General features: G+C 58.0%; 1 protein-coding gene across 1 annotated transcript; it reads right to left on the bottom strand.

Annotated features, from left to right (window-relative positions):
• Positions 1–4,182: 4,182 nt before the first annotated feature.
• Positions 4,183–23,666, bottom strand: VOLCADRAFT_121099 (uncharacterized protein; the record flags this gene model as incomplete). Its single annotated transcript, XM_002952751.1, has 14 exons — positions 23,627–23,666; positions 23,307–23,480; positions 22,194–22,448; positions 20,745–20,999; positions 20,211–20,341; positions 19,650–19,869; positions 14,828–17,226; positions 14,178–14,337; positions 11,579–13,887; positions 7,044–10,808; positions 6,209–6,367; positions 6,003–6,112; positions 5,372–5,521; positions 4,183–4,204 (listed from the first exon to the last, which is right to left on the bottom strand). Exons 3-14 carry the CDS (start codon positions 22,444–22,446, stop codon positions 4,183–4,185), a joined length of 9,933 nt encoding a protein of 3,310 aa, XP_002952797.1. The 5' UTR covers positions 22,447–22,448; positions 23,307–23,480; positions 23,627–23,666.
• Position 23,667: the final 1 nt, after the last annotated feature.

The following is a 23,667-nucleotide window of genomic DNA, read 5'->3' as shown; positions in this document are numbered from 1 at the left end:
TGCTCGAGCTTTGTCTCTGTCAGCCCGTGCTGAGAAAAGCCCGTGCTGAGAAAAGGGGGGGGGGGTAGCCAGCTGGCATTACTCAACTTCCACCGTCCATGTGCAGTGCCATATAAACCGTACCCTCGCCGTACCCTCGCCGGTGTGCAGTGCCATACCCTCACTACCCGACCATTTGAGCTCGCCATCCAACACGACGATGGCGATGACGACGACGACCATGGTGACGGTGCAGGATATTCGAGCAGCTAGGGACCAGTTGCATGGTATCATGGCATCCTTCCTGTCGGCTGGGCTGTGACGAGTGGGAGGGTTCTCTGTCTGTCTGTCTACCTGTCTGTCTGTCCATCCGCCTATATGTGTTTCACATGTGGGCATGCCTTGACAGATGTGGCTGTGAGTGGCGCCACAGCGCTGCCACTACAGCTCACAGAGGGGGGGGGTTGGAGCTGTCAGGGTTCCATCAGTGTGTGTATGTATGTGTGTGTCGTGTATGTGTGTGTGTGTGTCGTGTATGTGTGTGTGTGTCGTGTATGTGTGTGTATCGTGTGTGTGTGTGGGTGTGGTTGTTACAGTGGTGCAGCGCGGGTTGGTTATGCTGGATTCCGGGGAGGACCTGGTGCTGGTGGTGAAGCGGGGGGTACGGGAGCGGGAGAGAGGGAGGTAGGGGGGAAAGGCGGCTGGCTGGAAAGGGCAGAAAGAGGCGGTGAGAGGATGCGAGGGAAAGGCCGAGGAGGCCAGGAGAGGAGGGAAGAAGAGAAGTGAGCGGATGCAACTAGAAACCCTAAACTAACCAAAAACCCTAAATCCCCAATAGCTTATTTTGAAGCGGAAGCTCGTAAGGGGGTTTTAGGGTTTTAGAAAGGACATTGCGGGAAAAAAAGGCACAGACACAGCATTGCATTTCAGGGCCTTTGCCGTGGTTATGATTTCTCTGTAATCGGGTGAAAGCAGCATGTACGTGTCTGGATTATAAGATCTACATATTGGTGTAAGACTTTAAAAAAGCCGTGAAGCATGGGAGGTCTGTTGTACCGCAACAGCCGTGGCCGTGTCAGTTAAGAAGTCAACTAGCAACTGACTCAATTTTAATGGGAGAAAGTTTCCAATGGTTGACATTTTTTCAAGTGTCATAAACCGTCGACCTCTGTGGGGTCCGAACCGAGAACTGCCCTCAGGGGCCGGATCAAAAGGGCTACCCGCCGTATCCATCATCATGCCCACCACATCATCATCCGCCGCCACACCAGTTCCGAAATGGATTCGCCTCCGCCGCCACTTGCTCATCGCGAGGGAAAGACTGCCCTGCAAACCACCGCCGAGTAAAGAAGCGAATCATGCGAGATGGGCAGCATGGGACAGCAGAGCACATAAACCAGTGGGTCAGCGAGATGAGCAGTTGCTAGGCGAATTCACTTGCGCGTATCGTACAGCAAGTAGGTAAACAAGGCGTTTTACACATCAGGTCATGTAAGATGCTAGCTGACCTGGGTAAGGCTGACGGAGCTGTACGGCTGACGAAGCTTTGGAGCTGGGACGCCTTTCGGCTGGTAAGTGCTTATGATGCAGTGTACGGCACATCCCCACGCACGCATACACACACACATACATACATCACAAAACGGAGCTGCTTAACTCTCGAAGGTTAACTCGCGTACCTTCTCCTCCACCTGCTTGAATAAGGATTTACCCGCCGTCTTCTCCTGTGGGGGGAAGGCACCTCGTCCGGGCAAACCCGGGCGGGATGCATCACGGGGAATGACGGGATTGATCAGTAAGGAATGTACGAACGAAACATTGGGGTTAGTGTTTATGTATCCGTTTTCCAGCATCCCCTCGTGTGCTTCAAACACATAGGTAGGTAAAGAGAATTTGGCCGGTTATATTTTGGTATAGAGACCTTAGCTGGCATGACAAAACCGGGGCCTCAGTCTCGCACGGCACGGACCCGTTATTAAAGATTGCGGCAAAGAGTTATGCAAACAAGCTCCTAGAATCTATGCTTGACGACATATAAGTATATGCTCGTGTGCGTGTGTGTGTGTGTGTGTGTATATACCATATGCACGGCGTCTCTGATGTGTGCGTGCGCATTCCGGTATGAGAGCCGTCGGGAACGCCGAGACCGGGCATATTCCTCCCTCAGCTGTTCGAGTGCCGGTGGCCGCGGCGTGACGTTCTCTCCCTGCAGGAGGTATCATGATTCAGGAGAGCATCGGCTTACCCCAGCTCCGTGTGTGTATTATGCTTACCAGATGACTGGAAGGCGCACTACAAAGGCAAAAGTCCGGGCTGGCTTTCCATTGGACAGTCAATCCCCCCGAACTTGTCACTTGCCTTAGTTTCGCAGCGCCCACCGGGCACCATGATCGTGTACTCTAATAGCGCCGTTATGTAGCTGTCGCCTTCAGATGTGTATTTCGGGTCGTTTTACGGCCCAAACTGCTCAGGTTTAGGCAAGCCTCTAGTATCCGTACATTTGCAATGTCCGTCGCGCGCTTCTGGCTGGTTTTAGCTGGGTAATGTCCGCGCATGGAACTGCGTTTACAGACGAAGAGGCATACCGCTTCCCTCCAGCGCCATAATCCAAACGCCTGTCATGTACTCCCTTGGGACGAGAGCGGTCAATGCGAACTCATCGCATAACTGGTAGGAACGGTTACACACTCTTCTGCTGGTAGCTGCAGCGCACGGCGGTGATTCCGGGGAACGAGGGGCCCCCTCCCCCAATTAGTTTCCTGGCCCCGTACGTTTCATTATTTGTACATACGGGCGATCTATCTGATTGCTTCGGCATGCAAGCTCTCGATGTGGAGGCGCTGACGGATGGAAACTCTCCGGGGGCATGCCCCATGACGACGACTGGGGGGGTAATGACAGGCTGGTGGCGGATCCAGGAGCCTTCGTAGAGCGTTCAGCATGGCAGTCAGTGTGGGGATCATCGGCTGCTGTTGCTCAAGTGGGGTCCTCTCCCTGGGCTGTAGCAGAGGTCAAAAGCGCAAAAGAGGTCAGGAGCACGGGCGCAGGACATACTTATAGTTTCACATGGTTCCCCCATCCGCCGTGGAAGCCTTTTGCCGAATCAAAAGCGAGCTGCTTCCGGATGCTCTCATGTGGGGAAGGATATTGCTCTCGATTGCCTCGATTACCAGAAAAATGTGTTTTCTGAGGCGCAGAACATGTAGGCAGACTGCCAAGCGTTCCCCTTGCCGCCATTATTTTCCTATAGATGCAGCTATCCTGCTTTTAATGATCATGGGTCGGCAATTCGAGCTCAATCCTGCATCAGTTCTAGGGCGGCGGTTCTTTGCCGCTGCATCGCGATCTTCGCGTAAGTGAAGACCACTGTTTGCTTACGAGGCCTTATGTGCGCGTCGGATCAACGGCAAGTCAACATCGCTGCTCTGAGGGACATACAACAGGCGTCTTAAAAAGGCACCAGGCGGTCCCATTCCTTACAGAGCACATAGCTCTACGCTGCTATGAATGGTCCTTGGCAATCATATTTTAATGTATACGATTGAAGGACAGAAAGCTCCGGTTGCTACAAAAAAATGTTCACTCTCCATCGTCGTCAGCGCTAATTGCTTTCCTCGGACAATGGATGCAAGCCACACTCAGGAACACCGCACCCTCCATCCGCCAAGAGCTTCGTTTATTTGCTATGCCTGCGATCTTCAGTTCGTCATGACCGGTCCTATACGAGGAGTGGTGCATCGTCCTGTGCCGTACTTACTTTCTATTGTACCGTTATACTAAGGAATATCGCGTCGGATATTCACACCACACAATTCTACAAATCAACCTACTCCTATCGTCAGTTCTTAGTAAGGAAACAGTATCCCCCTCCAAAAATTGTTGGAGTAAATGCTTTTGATGCAAATCATGTGCTCCCGGTAACAGCGCCAGGCTGGGCTGCAAAGCTCTCTATTATAAACCAGATCCCATAATACGTCGACATCAAAACCGACATAAAACTATCAACTGGTTGAGAGGCAACAAATGCAAAAAGCCAAAGATGGCGTTCCTGCATACTCCCAGGAACTGACATTTGGCACTCTCGTGGGGCCGCGCAAGTAGACAGAGCACAGAATGAAGGGGTGAAAGAGCCTGGGGTATCTGCAAATATGGCGACATCAAAACGGAAAGCACAGACCCCCACAGTCCATTCGAGCTCCCCACCTACCTGCCAACAATCCGAGGTCTGCAACACACGAGAACAAAAAAAACTTGCAAAGGTGCACATTCGAAACTGCAATGCACACTTGACTAGGGCGTTCGTTTCTTTTCGGGGGCCTTGATGCTGCACAGAACATCCGGTGCTTCGAGTTCCGTCTTCAACAACAACAACAATTTATCGGATGGCTATCTCTCTGATGAGCCATTCATTAATAATTTGTGTCGGATTGCCACGTCGGATCATGGTAAATAAACATTCCGCTGGCTACGACATCAGCCGCAAGAAGGGAAAAACTCCCCTCTGCTACAGCAAAACTCCCGCACTCTTATTCCAATTGCAACAAACACTTCGATGCTGCTAATCCTTGTCAGGCGATGTCGCAGACGGAAAGCGCCAATTGACCGAACAGCATGACATGAGACATCGCATGACACACCGCCTCTGGTAAGAACTCCAAAATGCGCGCACACACACACACATATATATGTATAAATATACATATACATATATACATACATATATATGTATGTTGTTACAGGGTGGTTAACTTCGCCAGCGGCCCCCTTTCCCGGGGCAGTCCCTGCTCTCCCCTGCTAGAGGGGCACCCTAATCCGTCACCCCATCCGACTTCAGAATGTATTCGTTGGGTTCGGCAACTCACCACCAGCATCCAACCAAATCTAGCGGATCAACGGCGCATCAACTTAGTTCCTGGTCAGCTCGCAAGATGATATTATCACGTCCTACACCGTCCATATGATGAGGGGCCACCTCCCATTTCATCACTCCTCAAACACCCGAGGAGCTGGCAGGCGGATTTGAACCCGGGTCGACTGGATCGACTGGGAGCCAGGCCATATACCAAGGCCATGGCGCCATTCCCCAGGATCTATACTCGACAGTTACCACGCCACACAACCACACGTGACCGATCAACTGCCACACAGGCAGCAGCGCTCCTTTCGCATGCAGGATCCCAAAGAGGCCCGCCCGGCCCACACACAACTATCGCGTGTGTGTCACCGCATCATCATCACCATCACCACAAGGCGGCCTTATGTATGCTGCAGCACCATTCCTCAAACTTGTCCCTGCAATTTGTCCTCTTCTACAAAACAGTTTCATCCATCTCTCTTGCAATAATTGCCGTCTCTCCTGACAGTTACCCAGTAGTACAGTTTACCGGCTTACCGCGCACCCATCAAGAAACTGCAGATGCCGCATGTCAGGGCGTCCAGCAGCGCCTCGTCGCTCAAGAGCAGAGCCCGCCTGACCTCCAGGACTTGGCAAAGCTGCCGAGCTGCCGCCGCCTCTACCACGCAAGACAGCGGATGGCCGACCCTGCGGTGTTGGCGCAAATGACACGATAAGCCATCTCCCAGTTCCCAAAATACAGAAATATTGAAACACACACATGCACACACGGCGGGAAATGAGTCTTGGATCTAAACCGCCCTTATCAACATGCCGTACATCGTACTCCGTACATATAGTAATTTGAGGTGTGGACGTTCTCGTACGACAAATACACACACACGCCGCAGTCCACGGCGAGCTTGTAATACATCTCCTATCAACTTGCGAGCTGGCCAGGAACTAAGTTGAGGCGCCGTTGATCCGCTAGATTTGGTTGGATGCTGGTGGTGAGTTGACGCCCCAACGAATACATTCTGAAGTCGGATGGGGTGAATGGATTAGGGTGCCCCTCTCGCAGGGGAGAGCAAGGAACTGCCCCGGGAAAGGGGGCCGCTGGTGAAGCTATACCACCCTGTAACAACATACATATCCATTGCCCTTCATCCCGCAGGGTCCGCCAACCCACCATGCGTCTGCGCTGAGGGCGGACAGCGACGCCAAGTCCCGCCCCGCCACACCCAGCTGTGCCAGACGATTTTGCAGCGGCACCATGCCAGTCCAAGGCCGGTGCGGCGGCTGCAGCCGCACCGCCGGAGATGGAGCCGTGGGCGGCGTACCCGACGTTGATGATGGGCCATCCAGCCGCGCCACACCCTCCCCTCCCGCTTGCACCGCAGCGCTTTCCGCGGCGGTATCGGCGCCTGGTGACGACGCGGCTGCGGAGGCACCCGCACCTGCACCCGCCGCAGCGAGATCCACCAGGACCCTAAGGTCCTGCACTGCTCCCACACGCTGCCCGGCTGGCAACAGCGGAGACAGCAATGACAAGACCTGCACAGGCAAGAGGGCAGAGGTTGGGGCCGAGTTAAAGGATAGAAGTAGAGGTAAGGGGTAGTGGTAGTGGTAGTAATGTAGTGGCAAGGGTTTAAGGTTAAAGAAGAGGTAGTAGAGGTCGGGCTTAGGGTGAAGAAAAAAGCCATCATGCGGGTTTGTGGCGTACATTTTAGATGTGGATCGGGGAGAGATTGGTCAAGTGGTATGCTTCTCCGGTAGGAGGTTGGTTCGTAAGGGACGGCGGCAGACTGTGGCCGGTGCTGTCATATGGGGGGATGCAGGACGGAACACGCGGTTGATATTGGCCCCTCGACAATGGATGGGCATGGGGACATGTGTGAATGATGCGGGTGCGGGTGCGGGTGATAGAAAGGGTGACTCCTCAGTCCTCGACAATGAGCGAGCTTGCGGCATAAACCTGAAAACAGATTAAGAGTAGTACTGAACAAAGGTGCGATTATACATACCATATACGATTATACATACTACATACTACACGTACTACACGTACAGACTTTTGGCCGCGTCGTGGCCCGTATGCAGGCACCCGTTACACGTTTCAAGGGTGGTAACGCAACTCCAGAAGGTGAAAACACATACACACATACATACATACATACATACTTGCCAGCCGTCCTCGCAGCTGACTTTCGCTGGGGAAGGCGGAACGTACCTGTCCAGCATCCCACAGCACCTTGACGATGCGGCCTCCACCCAGGATAGCCGCGGCTGCGCCCGCAGCTCCAGCCGCCGCCACTGCCGCCGTTGCCGCAACTTCGCCAGGGATACGCCACGGCGACAGCACCTGTGTCGGCGCTGCTGCTGCGCCCGTTAGTAGCGACACGACAGCCCGGATGACCGCACTCTCGGGCCCCACGCCGGCCACGCCAAGCACGTAGAGTGTCGTGGGCCAGACCTGAGTCACTGCAGGCGCCAACACCGTCAGAAGAACCGGCGAGCAGGGCCGGCGCCATGCCCCGACGCTGGACGGCAGCGCCTCGGCGTCAGAGCCGCCAGCCGCCGCCGCCGCCGCCGCCGCTGCCTCCCCCAAGGTGTCCATCTCCATGTCCATCTCCGCCCCAGGACCCCCAGACTCCGGCGGCGTTTTCAGATTTGGGTCAGGGTCAGGGTCTGTTACCGCACAGCAGTCCACTACCACTCGTCCGCTCGCGGCGCAGTGCTGCGCCATGCTGGTCAGCGCCGCCACCTCCTCCGCCGACCCCGCGTCTACGTCCAAGGCGCTAATGTAGCGCACCACGGCAGGCTGCAGGTGTGCGGCGGTGGGAGAAGCTCCATGAGACGACGCCACAGTGGCGGCAGCGGCGGTGGCAGCAGCGGATGCCGCCATCGCCGCCGACGAGTGTACAGCCAGGACCAACGGCGGCGCAGCTGTCGTGGGTTTTTCCGCGCTGTGAGCGATCGCGGCCGCATCAGCTGTCGTTTCAGCACTTGAAGCTGCGGCCATTGTGGATGTGGCAACGTCCGCTGCCGTGGTGAGCTGTGGCTGTTGCACAAAAGCTTCATCTGCCGCTGCTGCAGCGTTGCAGGGCCCGACAGCATCACGGCCATCAACCGCGTCGACGACACCTGCGCATGCGCTCAACCCGGCGGCAGCCTCTTCATCTGAAAAATCCCCAAAAGCCGCTTCAGCCGCTTTCACAGCTTCCTCCGTCTCCGCATACCCAGCAGCATCTTCGACAAAGCTGCCGCTAGCAGCACCCGCATGCTCAGCTTGGCTAGCGGAAATAACCCCGTCGACGGCCACGGCCACGTCGGTCGTAATGGCAGGCGGCGAGAGAACTGACGGTAGCAATGCAGAAAGCGCTTCACAACTACCATCCTGAAGAAGCACCGGTGCCGCAACCGGGGCCTGCTCTGCGCTATTCGCCGCCATCACGCCTTTTCCATCCTCCTCGCCCTTGCCTCCTACAGCTCCATCAACCAGCAGGGCTTCTGCGGCGGCAGCCACAGCCATGTCCACCGCTTCGTCGACGGCCTGTATTAACGCCTCAGCCACCGCCGCGGCCTCGGCAGCTGACGAGCCTTGAGCTTGCAGAGCAGTTGACACAGCGGCCGGCACTGCGACTGTGCGCGCGGCCGCGGCTTCTTCTTCTTCGCCCGTCGGCCGTGCTAGAGGAGCCGATGCTGCAGCCGCCGTAGCCGCAACGGCGGCGGCGGCATCCTCCGCTGGTAGCTGCTGCGCCAGATCAGCATGCTCTGAAGCCGCCATAGCCGTGGCGGCGGCCGCGTACGCGACCTGCTGCATTGCATGCGACGCAGCTGCATCAGCGTCAGCAAATGGAGAGGCATCGACGGCTTCCACGCGGTCAGCCCGATCTCCTTCCTGTGCCGCGTCCCGTCCCCCAGCACCTCCTTCAGGACTCACCTCCCCACAAGGAGGATGGAAGGTGGAGGAAGCCAGCAGCGGTGGCGGTGGTGCCAAAGCCAGCACGAAACTTGGAAATACAAGCGGAGCAGCCTCCGGTACCATCTCGCCCTCCGAGCCCATGGGCAGCGGCGGCTCCGATGGCTGCGCCGAAACCACCAGCTGCTCCGGCTCCTGCTCCCGAGGCGGCGGCAGTGGCGAAGTACCCTGCTGGGATGCCTCCATGAAGGAAGCTTCCTCGGTTCGGGGTGGTGAAGCCGAGGCTATTAAAGGGGAGCTCGCAACCGGCGGCAGCGACGCAGCCGTGGCCGGCTGTGGGCCGTCGCCGTCACTAGATTCTGGCCAGAGAACCCGCTGCGATGGCGACAATGGCGGCGATGGTGACGACGCCCCGGTCCCTAGCAATGGCGATAGCTGCAACTGCAGCTTGGCTTCGCTGTCCGGCAGGGGTTCCTCCTCAAGGCGCGCCCCCGTTGCCAGCAGCTTCATCAACATCGCCAAGTGGGCATCGTCGGACTGACCGTCATCTTCACCCTCAGCGCCGGCCTCGTGGCCACTACCACTGCCGCTGCTTTGCCGTCCGCGGTTGCCGTCGGCGCCGGTGCTACCCCCGACAGCATCGGGATCCGACCCTGCATCTGCCGCATCCTGGGCAGACGCTTCACCGCTGACGGGAAGTAAGACTGCAGTGAGGTCTGCTGTTGCACGCTCCTGCCTAGCCGCCAGAACAGCCGCCCCTTCCACCGTTGCGCCCTCGGTGACTCGCCAACATGACTCCATTGCCGCGCTGCTACTAGTGCTACTACTGCCGCTGTAACTAGCAGCAACCTTTTTTATATTAAATGTAGAAGACTGCTGGTCTTGGAGCGAATCCAAAATCTCCAGCGCTTGCGGAGGCTCCTCAACCTGTGGCGGCGGGGGCGGTGGCGGCACGAGTGCCAGTAGCGCATCCAGCTTCAGCTGTACTTCCAGGCCGCCGCTCAAGCCGAGCTCTTCTTCCGCCGCTGTCTTTGCATCTACCCCGGACCTGTCGCCCGCTGGGACTGTGACGACACGGAAGAAGCGGGGCTCGCTCCGAAGAAGCGTAACGAGCGGATGATGAGGTTTTTCCGACGCTCTGCCGCCACTGCTGCTGCTGTCGAGCTGAATGCCCTTATGTCGCAGCACCCGCAGCAGTAGACCAGGGTCGGCAGTAGCGGTACCCAGCTGCGGATGCCGCGTGCGCAGTAGAGCCTGCGCGACGGTGCGAAGCACCTGGGCACGGAGATCTAGGCCAGGGAAGGCGCGGAGCAAGTGCTCGGGTGACACAGCCCCCAGAGCTGAACATGGGAGCTCAACCTGGGGCCACCCGGGAGCTACTGCCGCAACCTCTGGAGCTAGCGCCTGGATCGCGGACGTGGCAGTAGCAACCGCTGTGAGTAAATCCCGCTCCGGAGCCTCCAAGGTTCCGCCGCTAGGCGACGCCGCGCTAGCCTTGGCCTCCGGCTTCCCAGCTGCTGCTGCTGCTCCTATCGAATTTGCAGCCTGGGAAGCTGCAGCTGGGGGTGACGCCGGGGCCGAGGCCGCAGCCAATGCATCTGCCGACAGATCTCGACTCGGCGCTAGCGGCGCATGATGCGCGTCTTCATGATGGGCTGTCCTGAAAACGGCTTGGGGTTCATCATCCTCCGGCTGACCCTCGGCTGTGCCCTTGTCAGTGGCGGCCGTGCTGCCGTCGCGCAGAGTTGCAGCCCCCGGGTCCGCTGAAGTTGCCATCTTTGCAAGTCCCCATCCACTAACAAGGTCTGAGGCCTCGCTCAGGGCTTCCGCGGCGTTGGCGGCCTCCGCGGCGTTGGTGGCCTCGGCAACACCGGCATATTCGGCGCCAACAGCCATTGCTTCCTCGGCTGCTGGCGAGCGCGCAGCGGCAACCTGAGAAGCGGTGGCGAGTAACGTATGCGCTGGACCGCCGTCTTCTGCTGTGTCTTCCATCATGGCCAACTGCACCAGCTGCGGCGGCAGTACATGTATCACGCCCGATGAGGCACCGTCAGCGTCGAATTCGTTGGCAAACTGCGCAACGAAGCAAAGGTATCATCGGAGCGAGCGAGCGACCAAGGAAGGCGTGCAGGATGTTCGGTCAGTAAGAACGAAACACGGAGGGGAAGGCCACTCATGTGCACAGATAAGTATGCCGGGTCCAACAGGCAGAGCCAGGCATACCCGGCGCAGATGCATCGGACGGCCAATAACCGAGCTGTTAAGAGGCCTCCAAAGGTCTAAACAGGCTCTACACACCGATGCCTCAATGGCAGTCAACGGCGTCCATAAGCAAGAAGGTCAGGAGTACACGACATTACGCAAACCAGCGGCAGGTGTGGACAGTGTGGATAAAAAGTTACTCACAGGATTACACGCCGCGGCACATCGCTAGTGAACCCGCATCAGCGGGCTGGAGACTTTGCTTCTCCACTTCTCCATTCCACATGACAGCTATCGTATCTTCACTTCTACTTTCGGCCAATTTCGGCATCCAAACTAGTATCAACAACTGCACGCGACCACCAGTTGCCGCTGGATTTTTACAGTCATCAGGCTATTAGACCACAAGCATCCCCCCACCAGCTGTGAGTCTCCGTGCCTCTAATAGAAGTCCCCGCATTAGATACCGCGCCGCTACGTATACCAAGGGCATGTCCAGTCATCACTTGTCGGCAGCTCGTTGGGAATCCGGGGATAAGCAAGGCAGGACAGGGGTTCCCCTGTACCCCCAGTGAGGGGTTCCCCTGTACCCCCAGTGAGGGGTTGCCCCTCACTGATCGGGGACTGACTACCAGGCTCACCTGCTGCTGCTCTGTTCCAGGAGGCAGGTGCTGCCCAGGTTGCAACTTGTTTGCCATGTTTGTCACTGTGCATCGTGCCCGCGCCAGCAGCTCTTCCACACCCTCCAAGCCAGCGCCGTCAGCTGCTGATGCTGCAGCCGCAGATGTCGCGGCGGTGTGTTCGTCAGCGGTGGTATCGCCTTCGCGCTCTGGAACACATGCTGCCACGGAACGCGCAGCGCCCCGACAGTCGCCTGCAACCGTCGCAGCTGCGGCGGCGGTCTGGTAACGGTGCTGCTGCATCTGCTGCGTCAGAAGCTCCAGGAGATGCTGTTGCTGTGACTGCTGCTTACGCTGCTGCTGCTTCTGCTGTTGTCGCTGATGCGTAGCCTGCTGCGAATCGGCATCCCGCACCACCGACGCCAAAAGCATGTTCTGCTGTTGCTGTTGTTGTTGGAGCTGCTGCACAGAGCTCACAGGGCCCTCGTGTTCAGATCCTCCACCGCCGGCCACTGAGCTGGGAGCGCCCAGGCTTCCGGCCGTGCCTAGAACTGGGGGCGGGGTAACCGTGGGACTGTGCGTGTGGGTGTGTGCTGCAAGCCATGCGGCGACATTGGCGTGGCTCTGGGACTGTGCTACAGGGCCGCAGCTGGTAGGTAGGCCCCCCACGTTGGACAGAGACGCCAGCGTCAGCGACGGCGCAACCGCAGGCGGGGGCATGGTCGTCAGCGGTATGCTTCCCCCAGTGGCAGCAACACGCACTGCTGCTGCCGCCGCTGCGGCGGCGCTGTTAGCGCTGTATTGCTGAAGCAAACTGGCGAGTGTGGAGGTCTGCGAGGTCGCAGGGACCGGAAGGAATGCCATGCGAGGCGCCCGCTGCACCTGGGCTTGAGCCTGGGCTTGCTGCTGTCGCAGAAGAGCGAGGTGCTGTAGCTGCAGCTGTGCTGCTTGCTGCTTCTGCAGCAATTGCTGCTGCTGCTGTGCTGCGGCAACAGATTCGGATTGGCGCTGCAAGTACATCTGGAGCTGGTGCATCTGGAGCTGCGCCGCCTGCTGCTGCGCTTGCTGGAGCTGCGCCACCTGCTGCTGCGCTTGCTGGAGCTGCGCCGCCTGCTGCTGCGCTTGCTGGAGCTGCGCCGCCTGCTGCTGCGCTTGCTGGAGCTGCGCCGCCTGCTGCTGCGCTTGCTGGAGCTGCGCCGCCTGCTGCTGCGCTTGCTGGAGCTGCGCCGCCTGTTGCTGCGCTTGCTGGAGCTGCGCCGCCTGCTGCTGCGCCTGCTGCAAGCGTTGCGCGGCGTGCACCTGCTGCTGGGCCTGCACCTGCGCCTGGTGGGATTGATAGAGCTGCAGCAGCATTGCGGTATCCGCGGCGCTCGGCACAGGCTGGACCCCGGAGGCCGCCAGGTACGATGGCACAGCTGCGACCCGCGACAAATGTCGCTGTTGTTGTTGTTGTTGTTGTTGTTGTTGCTGTTGCTGCTTCTGAAGAAATTGCAACAACAACGACGTGGTTGCAGACGACGATGTCGCCGCCGCTGGCGTTGGTGCTGCTGACGACTTAGGCGCAACGGGCATGGTAACCGGCGCGTCAGGCAGCGCCATAGCCTGTTGCTGTTGTTGTTGATGTTGTTGTTGTTGGTCTTGGGCAGCCTTCAGATTCTGAATCGCCGCAGCGCCCACCGTAGGCCCCCCAAAGAGTTGCTGATCTGCGAGCGTCGGTTGCTGTTGCTGTTGGTGGTGGTGCTGCTGCTGGGCCTGCGGCAAAGACGTCAACGGCTGACTCAATGACTCACTCTGCGACGGCTGAGGAGCCACCATGCCCGTCACACCTCCCCCAATTCCTGTCAGTCCGGCCAGCCATGTGCCGCCTAATGTAGCCGGCACGCCGGCGTGGTGCGTTACAGGGCTGCTGCCGCTGCTGGCCTGCAGGTGCGACGCAAGGGACCCCGACCGAACCCTCCCGGCTACCTGCGCACCACCGAGGTGAGAGCCCTCGGCCACGACAGCGGCCGTATCGTCGACTCCCGTCCCTAGCGCTTCCAGTACCGGTGCAGGGTACGCCCCTCCAGCACCGCCATAACTTGTCCGGCTTGTAAGAGCAGGAGCAGCTGTATCAGGGGGAGGTAGTGCATGTGGATGATGCGGCACGGGGCTGGTAGGCGCTCCCGCCACGGGCACTGCCGCCAGGGTTGCTGGCGGCGGCGGGGCTGGATCAGGGCCAGCCAAGTCCAACATCCTGGATAAATCCAGGGAGGCGACCTCGCCGCCGCGACTGTCCTCCACGATGGAAAGGCATTGGAAAGGGTCGCTTTCCAGCACCTCTAATAAGTTCCCTGTGGAGGGAAGTAAAGGGTTGGGAAATAGCCGCGGTGTGCGTGCACGGGGTCCCTTTACATGCCAGTGGAAAACAAAGTTACTCAGGCAAACCCCCTCAGCCTAAATGACATCCCTGAATCCATGATGCCAAAATCTGAAAGCGAAGTGAAGTAAATGTCCCAACGGCCATCCCAAGCGGGGTCATGCCAAGCAAAAACCAAATACTCCAAAAGGAGGTTCAAGTGCTAGACACTGCTGCTTCATTACCCGCCCGTAGAGCTTTCAGAACCATAGGGACCGCTCTCACCTGCTTTGTTACAGGCCACCGGGTCTTGCCGCCTCACGGCCAGCAACAACAGCTGTAGCGCCATTCTGTGGCGTCTGGAAGCGTCTTGCAAAGTGCTACTGCTGCTGCTGCTGCTCGTGCTGAGGGCGAGGATCGTGGCTGCGATACGCCGAACTTTGTCCTGTGGCGAAACGTGATGAGGGGATGGCCGCCACGTCACAGGACCACCAGGAGCACGACAAAGGACAGGGGTAGAGATACAGGGTGAGGAAAGGTCCTAAAGCCCCAGATGGAAAAGCCAAAAATGAGGACGCGTCAGAAAGAGACTGATCATCGGGACAGGCCAGAGTTATTCGAAACCGCAGGCAAGGTAGCATGGCCGAAAACGTACAAATTGCAACGAACCAGGTCCTCAACCGCACCTTCCGCAGCCCCAAAGCAGCCCGACCCAGATCCCCACCTCCTTCCAGACCCAGACCCAGATCCCCATCTCATGTCATGTCAGTTATCTACATAACACATACCGTTCCTAGAAATATACACGTGCGCAACTCGCGCCATAGCGCCTGATGGAAAACAAGTCGCGAATAACGACAATCACCGTCGACGGAAAGGCTCCTATATAGCAATGTTCTGGAAAGGCTCAGTCCAACCATCGCTCATTTCCCTACCGGCGGGTTGTCTTCGGACCACACACGAGCCGCTGCCGCTGCGTAGGCCCGCGGCAGGTTGGCGCCCTCAAGCCGGGATCCGCTGGCCTGCAATCCCATGGCCAAATCAACGGAAGGCGTCGCCGTCGCAGTCGCCGTCGCTGCCACAGCGGCAGTTGGCACACCAGGGTGCCGTACCTCGTCCTGTCGACCCGATGACGAGACCCCAGAAAAGCTGTACGCCTGCTGCTGCTGCTGCGGCGGCGGCGGCTCAAGCAGCGAGCGAATCGAGGGCTGCTGTTGGTGTGGAAACTGCATTCCTGCGCCGCCGCCGGTGTTGCTACCAACACTGGCGCTAATCTCATGCTCCCCCACGGCCGGGACCCCAGCGGAAAAGGCTGGCGACATGCCGCCCAGCGTCGCCGCCGCGGCAGTTGGACCCGCAAGGCTCCTTCCAGCTGCCGCCGCTGCCGCCGCCGCCACGTCGAATCCATGAAGCGCTGCCGCTGGGAACATCGCAGGCAGCGACCCGCAAGCCACTGCTAAGGCACCACGGGCCAGTGATAGCGGCGGCGGCGGCGGCTGAAACGGCACCACCACCCGGGGGCCAACGTCTCGATCAGGACTCGTGCCCGTGGCAGCCGTCGGCAACGGCAACTGCACAAGGCCTTGAGATGGCCCGCCCATTCCGAGTCCAAATGTCAGACTGGTTCTGCGTCCGCTGCCCGCAGTCGAAATCATCGGGTCCAGCCACGTGTTTGGGGCCTGGCCCTGTGACATTGGTTCCTTTGGGCCTTTCCCCAAACCTCCACCTTCGCCGAAGGGTGCTGCTGTCCCATCCAAGCCGGAAACAGGGGTCAAGCCAGCCTTTGGTGGTCCCGCCACGTCGTCCGAGCCTAAGTGTTGGGCGCCTCCTGAATGCCGGCTGCCAGAGGAGGGCTGGAACTCAAAGCGACCAAGAAGGTAAGGAGGTGCTGAATGTCCATCGTGCACGGTACTTACACCGTTGCCTTCACCGACACCAAGGTGATGTGGGTCACCGCCAAAGCGCTGTACTTCGTCAATGGCAGTGTTGTTGCCACTCCATGGCATAGCCCAAAGGTTTGGCGTGTTAGCAGCAACGCCGGTGCGACCAACCAGCGGTCGCGCTGCCGCTGGCGCCGCCGCATCCGGCTCCCCGTGGCTGGGTCGCCCTACTGAAACCGCCACACTGTTGGCTCCAGAGCCGCCGCCACCCCCGCCAGCTGAGGGCGCAAAGGTCATGTACAGCTCACCCAATAAAGACATGTTGCCGCCTCCACCTCCACCTCCATCGCCGACAACCGTCGCCGTTTCGCCGCCGCCACCACCACCACCGCGTCCCATACTGGTGCCGAAATTATTCATCGTGGGAAAAAGTTCCCAGCCCCTGCCCGGCAGTCCTGTTGGCAAGCCTGAACGGTCCTTGCTCGGTGTTGTGCTACCTGCCGCAGCGGCTGCAGCAGCCGCTGTCGACGAGGCAGCATTCGCCTCTGCACTATGAAACTCATGAGGGGTCCAGCGTGTTCCCACAGTAACGTCGGTGGCCCCGCTGCCGTGTTTGCCTGACACCGGCACACGGTGAACGTCCATCCGGGCGTCCATCCCCAAAGCTTCAAGAGCCACGTGCTCTGCAACCTCCTCAACAGCAGCATCCAAGGGATCGTACAATGAGGATGACGACTGCCGACGGGATGGCTGCTCACCGCTGGCACCTATCCCTCTCAACCCAAGGCCGTCGAGTCCGGTACCCAGGCCGTCCACGCCGGTCCATCGCTGTCCCAAGCTGAGCCCCGAGCCAAGGTTCACGTGACCTGGATGGCTGTCACTGTACGCGGCAAAGCTGGGAGGCTCAGCGCCGCCGAGGCCAGCCTCACCTTGAGACGCAGGTGCGGGTTTCGGAGCGGAAGATGTTCCTGCCATCCGGGAGGAAGGGTCCAGGGACGCTGCTGCAAAGAGGGCTGCGCTAGGGAGGAAAGTTGGCGGGGGCGGCCGCGGCTGTAATGCGGCTGTGGGCGGGTCTTGGGTCAATTGGGGTCCCTGGGCGCCATCCGCTCTCCCAGCCGCGGATGCAGGTGGTAAGGGGGTAGGAATTGGCATGGGCAAAGGAATTGGCACCGGTACAGGAATGGGATCTGTAGGCCGCTCCCCGTAGGATGCGGTGCCGCCATGGCTGACCAAATGCACGCCCGGCTCCTCCGAGTCCCCGAAACCCGCCTCCGTGGCGGCCTGTAGGCTGCTTGCGCGATGTGTAACCGCGGCCACGTTGAGTCTGATCGACACGCCAGGCTGCACGGCCCATAAATTGTCACCCACAAACACAGCCTCTGCGCTGTCGTATGCTGGGCTGACCGTGCCGCTCCATGGATGCTCGTCGGACCAGTAAGCATCCAACATGGTTTCTACAGCAAGCGAAAATACATGAGGAACGTTAAGATTTGCGTTAGGAAGGAATCGCGGGCCCAGAGCAGTCTGACCAAGGTGCGAGCGCGTTAAGCGCAACAACTATCAAGCGAGCTTGTTGTGAAGCAGTGTCGCCTAGCTATGCGGAAACTGAGGAAAACCAGGAAAACTGCTAGGGGGCAAAGCCCAAGACGAAGACTGCACACAGCGTAGGCGCGAGTTAAGAAATAAAACCCACCGACGGAAGGCCATGGTAACGTAAACAATGAGCTGGGCGACGCGTTCATTAAAGCATCTTGTTCAGTAATGATATACTTGGCCAGGCAATTTTTGAGATAGACTGACGGCCCGGTCTCCTTTGGGAACACCAAGTCCACCCATTTGACCAAGCGCGACCTCGCCAGTGACAACAAACTTCCAACGTCTAGACGAACGGTGGTGCCGTCCAGTACGAGAAAACAGGGGTCCGCAGCCAGTATGGTAAGCAAAGCAGCCAAGTCTGATTCGCCACCTGTTCCTGCTAATGCAGGTGCCATGCGGAGGAGATCCACGAGCGACTGCGGCGCATTATTCAGGCTAACAAGGTTGGCTGCAACCTTCCGCTTACAGATTGCCCCCGGACCGTTGCCTCGCCAAACAATATTGGCATACAAAGTTAAAAGAGACATTGCGAAAGTAATTCTCAAGGTTTGCTAGCGTACCGTAGATGAAAGAAATAAGAAGAGAGGTAGAAGTACAAATTCCTTATCCTGACTTTCAAGCTCCGCACACTTTATGGCAAAGTTGTCATCAAAAGGCGGATACGTATGCGTATAAAATACGCGCACCACATCATTAGGCGGCGCCATGTCGTAGCCGTACTGCAGGCTGTCGCTTTACGGGGCTTTAGGAATGTGTAGCAAATAAACATCCCCTCATCAGGATTTGCAACGACTGATGCAGTGCCACACGGCGGTCGAAATTAAAGCATGCACGTGCTGATCTGCATTCGGGCGTGGCGAACCCCATGGATCTGACGGACGCTTCAACCCAATCTATGCCTTGCAAACTGGTCCCACAGATGCAAATGCACTACATACTCACAACTTACATAGTGGGCGTTCTCAAGGGTTCATCCTTTAAAGTGCTGTACAATAAGTCGGTGGCCCTCCGACAATTCCTAAATGCTGGAGGAACCGCACAAGCACCCTCTGCATCCTTTCAAACCCGTCTGAGCTCCCGCGCATTCCGTCCTCTCTCCCTTGCAGTGAACCTCGGGATTTTGGACCGCATCTTATCATTCGAAAGCGGCATGAACTGATTTCGCTCGTTCGTCGCCAATAGGAGGAATGCTGCGGCGATTACTTGCATGGCTACAGCAATATCGTTACCCCTCCATGACTAGGAGGGGAATCCATGGCTAGGAGGAGCCGTCTGACGGTCGCAGCAACAAAAACACGTCGTTGCGTGGAGTCTGAGGGGCGCATGATGATGGCGGATGTCTCGACACATAGGAAACAAACACTCGACCTCAATACATCACAATCCATACGTCTAACTTTCACGAAACCCTCACGAATTAAATGTCACAATGCCCATGGAGAAGGGACGCCCACCAACACCAAATGCCACACAACGCCACGACCTCGCTTGCCTTCCTTTCCACGGCCCGATTTTACAAACACGTACTGCTCATCGTCTGTGCCCTCCGTATCGATATTCAATCCCTACGAAAACAATATTTTTGGTATTCATGCGGATCAGTTGCAACTTAACGCGCGCCAACGGAGCCGGTTGAAACCAAACCAGTTGAAACGCTTTCACAGCAGCTCTCCTTATAAAGGTCTTACTCACAATAATTCCTTCTCTCTATACTCATATATGGACACGAAATACCTTTGATTAGCATCCGCATGAGTGCAAATGTTCGCCTCGGAACGCGCCTTGGCGGTATTTGAAATAATGGAGCTGAAGGCGAATAAAACAGGCGCGCGACGTTAACACAAGTACATCCGCTTCTCCCGCTTCGAAACATTTCATAATAGTGGACCAAGTTTTGACCACTCGGTTCAGTCAATTATGTAGTGCAGTCTCGTAGCTCCCTGACAAGCGGACATCGTTTGTTGCACAGCGTTGCAGCTCTTCAAAGTCTCCGGTTAACCAGTAATTAACTTTACGCACACCCAACCCCACGCACAAACTCACTGCTCGCTGCTTCACACGGGATGGTGCCCCATCATCCCTTTCCGACCTCCCGCAGCAATCCTCATCCAAGCCACAGCCACACCGATGTCGCCACGCCTAGCTCACTTCCTATAAAGACTCGTTACCCGTCCCGTCCCCCGCTAGAAAGACTCCTTGGTCCGCGGATCCGAGCCATGCGTCCTTCAGACTCCCTTCCATGCCCCACATCACTTCCATGAATACGCAGCCTGCCGCGCACCCTCCTCGAAATCCCGGTCCAGCCTGTACGGTCGCAGCACCTCCTGCGCCTCCAGCAGCTCCGGAACCGAACCCACTGCCGTACCCGCCGTCACGTCCCAGTGCCGAAGCTCCGTTGCCACCAGCCTGGCCACCTCCGGCGCCAGCGTCATGCCGCTGTGCATGGTGGCGATGTAGAGCCCCAGGCACGTGGAGCTGCAGCCAATGATGGGGTGACCGTCCTGCGGGTGGACGGGGCCGGCGTTTGGGCCGGCGACATGCGCTTGCGTCTCAGAAGACATGGGAGGCAATCACACACACACGCACACGCACACACACACACACGCGCACACACACACACACGCACACGCACGCGCAAAATTCGTGTGTATATGTGCGTGTAAGCAACTTCTACCACTTTTAGATACCCCTCTACCCGACTTTCGCCCTGCCACTTTCGTCAGTTAGGCTGCTCGCCCGCCAGTTCCTGGGCCCGCCTTAGTTCATTAAAATCCATACATACTTGCACACACACATACACACACAAAAACACAGCGCACTCGCATGCATGTGACATGCGTACCTTTGGCCACGGACGGTGCGCCACCTCCACACGCTCCACACGTGCCCCCGTCGTCGCCAGCTCCGGAACCAGCTCCGTCGCGCGCTGCAGCAACGACTCCCCCCAGGCTGCACTGCCATCCTCGTGGGCGCCTGAGGAGGTGCACAGGAGAAATTAGCCAGTGTAGTACTGCCGTACAATCTGCCGTACGGCCAGTGCACGTGTGCTGCAATACAGCAGCGAGGCTGGGTAAAGGGTGTGGGGCGGATGTCATACGAAGAGAACAGGGCGCAAGCCTGTAGAGAGAGACGCACTTGTTGGTGCGTTGACACCTTGTTTCAATCCGCCTCAAACAAGGCCCTTTCATCCCGACAGGTCCCCATCGGGCTTTGCTTTAGAGCATTAGAGCACAATGCCGCAGTTATTAGGCCCATGGGCCCGCCCAGCCACACGTTTGTTGGGCTCAGCTCTAAAAGGTACAGAAGGTACAGAACAAAGAACTAACTTAATAACTTAATTACATAATGTACAGAGCTTAACGAAACAAAGACCCACGCGTGTCGCCCAGTATGAGTGAGCCGTCGGGCCGTTGCCACACAAAGACCTTCGAGCTCGACAGCAGGTGCCGCACCAGCCGCCGCGGCCGTCCGTCAGGGCCGTCCTTCAGCGGCGGCGTCACCGCGATGACCGCCGGCTTGTGCAGCATGGGCACCCCGACCCCGACCTGCGCCGCCAGAGTCATGGTCTCCGCACCGGCAGCGAGCACGACCACGTCCGCGGCGTACGTGGTGCCGTTCGCGGTCATGACACCTTTGTGCAGGGGGCCAGGGGGATCAAACAGCAGCGGCTGATGCAAGGAGCAAAGGGGGCCTCTGCAGTGCAGAGGGGGAAACCCCAAGGTGAAGAGGGGAAAGGAGGGGAACCACGACGAACCACGTGAACGAGTGAAGCTGCTGCCAGGGCAAGAGTGTACCACAGAAGTAGAACTGACCAGGAGAGGGGAAAAGGGGGAAATCAAATGATGCAAGAGGATGCAAAGAATCAACAGCAGCGTAGTCGGAAGCTTGGGTGGGTGGGTGGGTGGGTGCGTGGCAGGCCGGGGACGGAGGCTGGGGTGCGGGGTTGGGATGCGCGGATGGCACGGACAAACCACGGATGCGCACCTGGGGGGATCCCGGGGGTGGGCCCAGGATAGGTCGTGGCCCCCGGAGGAGTGCACGGCGGGGAAAGGAACACAACTCCGGGACATGGGCAACGCAACAAGTGTATGGAGGTGATGGATAATTTTACATGAAAACATGGAAACAAGCAAACAAACTATCGGCCATAAATGTTGTTGTTTCGCCCTTCGACCAATTTACATCCTGGTTGCCGTCCCGGTCGCTGTTGTATATGTGCGGAATGGAGAGAGGGAAGGTAACTGCACTGGGAGATGGGCGGTGGGGCTGGGGGTCCGGAACTGCATGGCCGGCGAAAGGAGCGCGCAACATGCATAGAGAGATTTCCAGTTCGAAGGCCCAAGGTGCCTCCGAGGCGGATGTGTTTGTGTGTGTGTGTTTGTGTGTGTGTGCGGGGGGGGGGGGAGGGAAAGAACGAGCCACGAACCACGAACGAGTGAAGCTGCTGCCAAGGAAGTAGTGTACAAGAAGCAGAACTGAACAGTAAGCAGTTTTAAACGAGCCGACCTCGGGATGATGTAGTGATAACGACCGCGGAAACCTGCCTATCTAGCCGCCAAGACTAAAATAAGCGTGTGGGGGGGGGGGGTTGGGAAAAGGAAAGGGGGAAAGAGAGGAGCAACGTGGATAACGGGGCAGAAAGGGCACTCCATTCTTTTGTACTCTTTTGCCGTTGGATGTATATCTGTCCACCACTGCTGCCGACCACCCCTCGCCTGCAACCCCAGATGCCTTGCAGAAAAAGGAGATGGCGGAAGAAGGCGGAAGATACCCCCGACCAACCAAACACCCGCCCCGCACCCGTGTCCCCCGGTGCCACACGCACCCGTCACACGGTTCTTCTTCTCCTGCTTCTGCTTCTGCTGCTGCTGCTGCTGCTGCAAGTCCTCCATTGCCGCCATCAGCACCGGCTCTCTCTCCTCTGTCCGGGTCGACATAAGGCCCACCACTCGGTGCTCGGGGCCCAGCAGCACCTCTGTCCCCCCTGCTTCCCTGGCGGCGTCCAGCATGCGCCTGCAGGCCTCCTGGGGGTCCACCCAGGCCTCCTGGCTGAACAGGTGCGCACCTCGACTGGCCATAACTGCGAACGGAGGGTTGCGATTTGGGCTGGGATTTGGGCTGGGGAGGCGAGTGATGTGTGGTGCATATACATATACATACATATATATGTATATGCATCTGTGTGTGTTACCTACAGTCAGTCGTCGCGCCGTTCAAGTACAGTGGTGGGCATTTATATGGGCTCCTCACATCAAACTTCTGCTCAACATCTCATATTAGTAAATCCACCACGCCGCGCCGCAATGTCTACACAGCCAGTTTCTACTAGGAGGAAAATGCCATTTCTCAAAGGTCACACATCACTGGACTACGGAGCTCGCATCGGTACTGTTATCTGTGTGCCCACTTCGGCCTGTTTCCCTATCGCGGCTCAGATGGATTGAAAACATACATACGCTGGTGGTGGGTGCGGAACCTGAGCGATCCACTGAGAAGTTGACTAGGGTGACTGGATGAGGGTGCCCCGAAATACCGGGGAAGGCAGGGTTTCGCAGGGTAGCTGCCACGGGCGAAGATGTTTCACACATCATACGTAAAAATGAAAATATGGCTCGTGAGGGGGGATAGGGGATATGCGTGAGGATATGCAAAAATGCAAGGGGGCTCAGATGGGATACGGATTGCGGATCGGCTGCACGTGTACATGTAGCTGCGCGGGGCGGAAGGATAAAACACGTAAAACACACCCCCCATACCCACACACAAAAAGCAACCCCAGATGCAGCGTTTCAGGCGTACCACCTCACCCCATGCTGCGGTGACGCGCATGGGCCGCCGAGCCGGGACGTTTGGATCATCCGCGCATCATCGCATGGGCCCCGTTGTGCTGCGCTGTGCTGTGCTGTGCTGGGCTGGGGGAACCGCCATCGCATCGCACCTTCCGACACGAAGGGCTCCAGCTCCCGGACTTGCTCCGGGACCAGGCGCTGGGCACGGTACACTGTGTCGTACAGACTGGATTCATCATCGTCATCAAATACCAGGGAGCCGCAGGGGTGCACGAGAGATGACCATTCGGACTTCCAGCGGTCAAGTCCGGCAAGGTTCAGATCTGCGTTGCGTGGGAAGCACAACACGACGCAAATGTTGTACATGATGGCTGGACCAGGTCTGCAACATTAAGCAGCTACTTGCCTCTGTAATGCCGGGGGTGCTTTTTGTTGGCGTTGAGCCACGCCCAGGTGCTACGGGTCGCACCGCCCTGCCCCGGGTGTGCAACCGCATCCAGCACGCGGACC

The sequence above is a fragment of the Volvox carteri genome (genome assembly GCF_000143455.1).
Source record: "Volvox carteri f. nagariensis unplaced genomic scaffold VOLCAscaffold_32, whole genome shotgun sequence".
In the NCBI taxonomy this organism is placed as follows: Eukaryota; Viridiplantae; Chlorophyta; class Chlorophyceae; order Chlamydomonadales; family Volvocaceae; genus Volvox; species Volvox carteri.
This window is presented reverse-complemented; position numbering and strand designations above follow the sequence as displayed.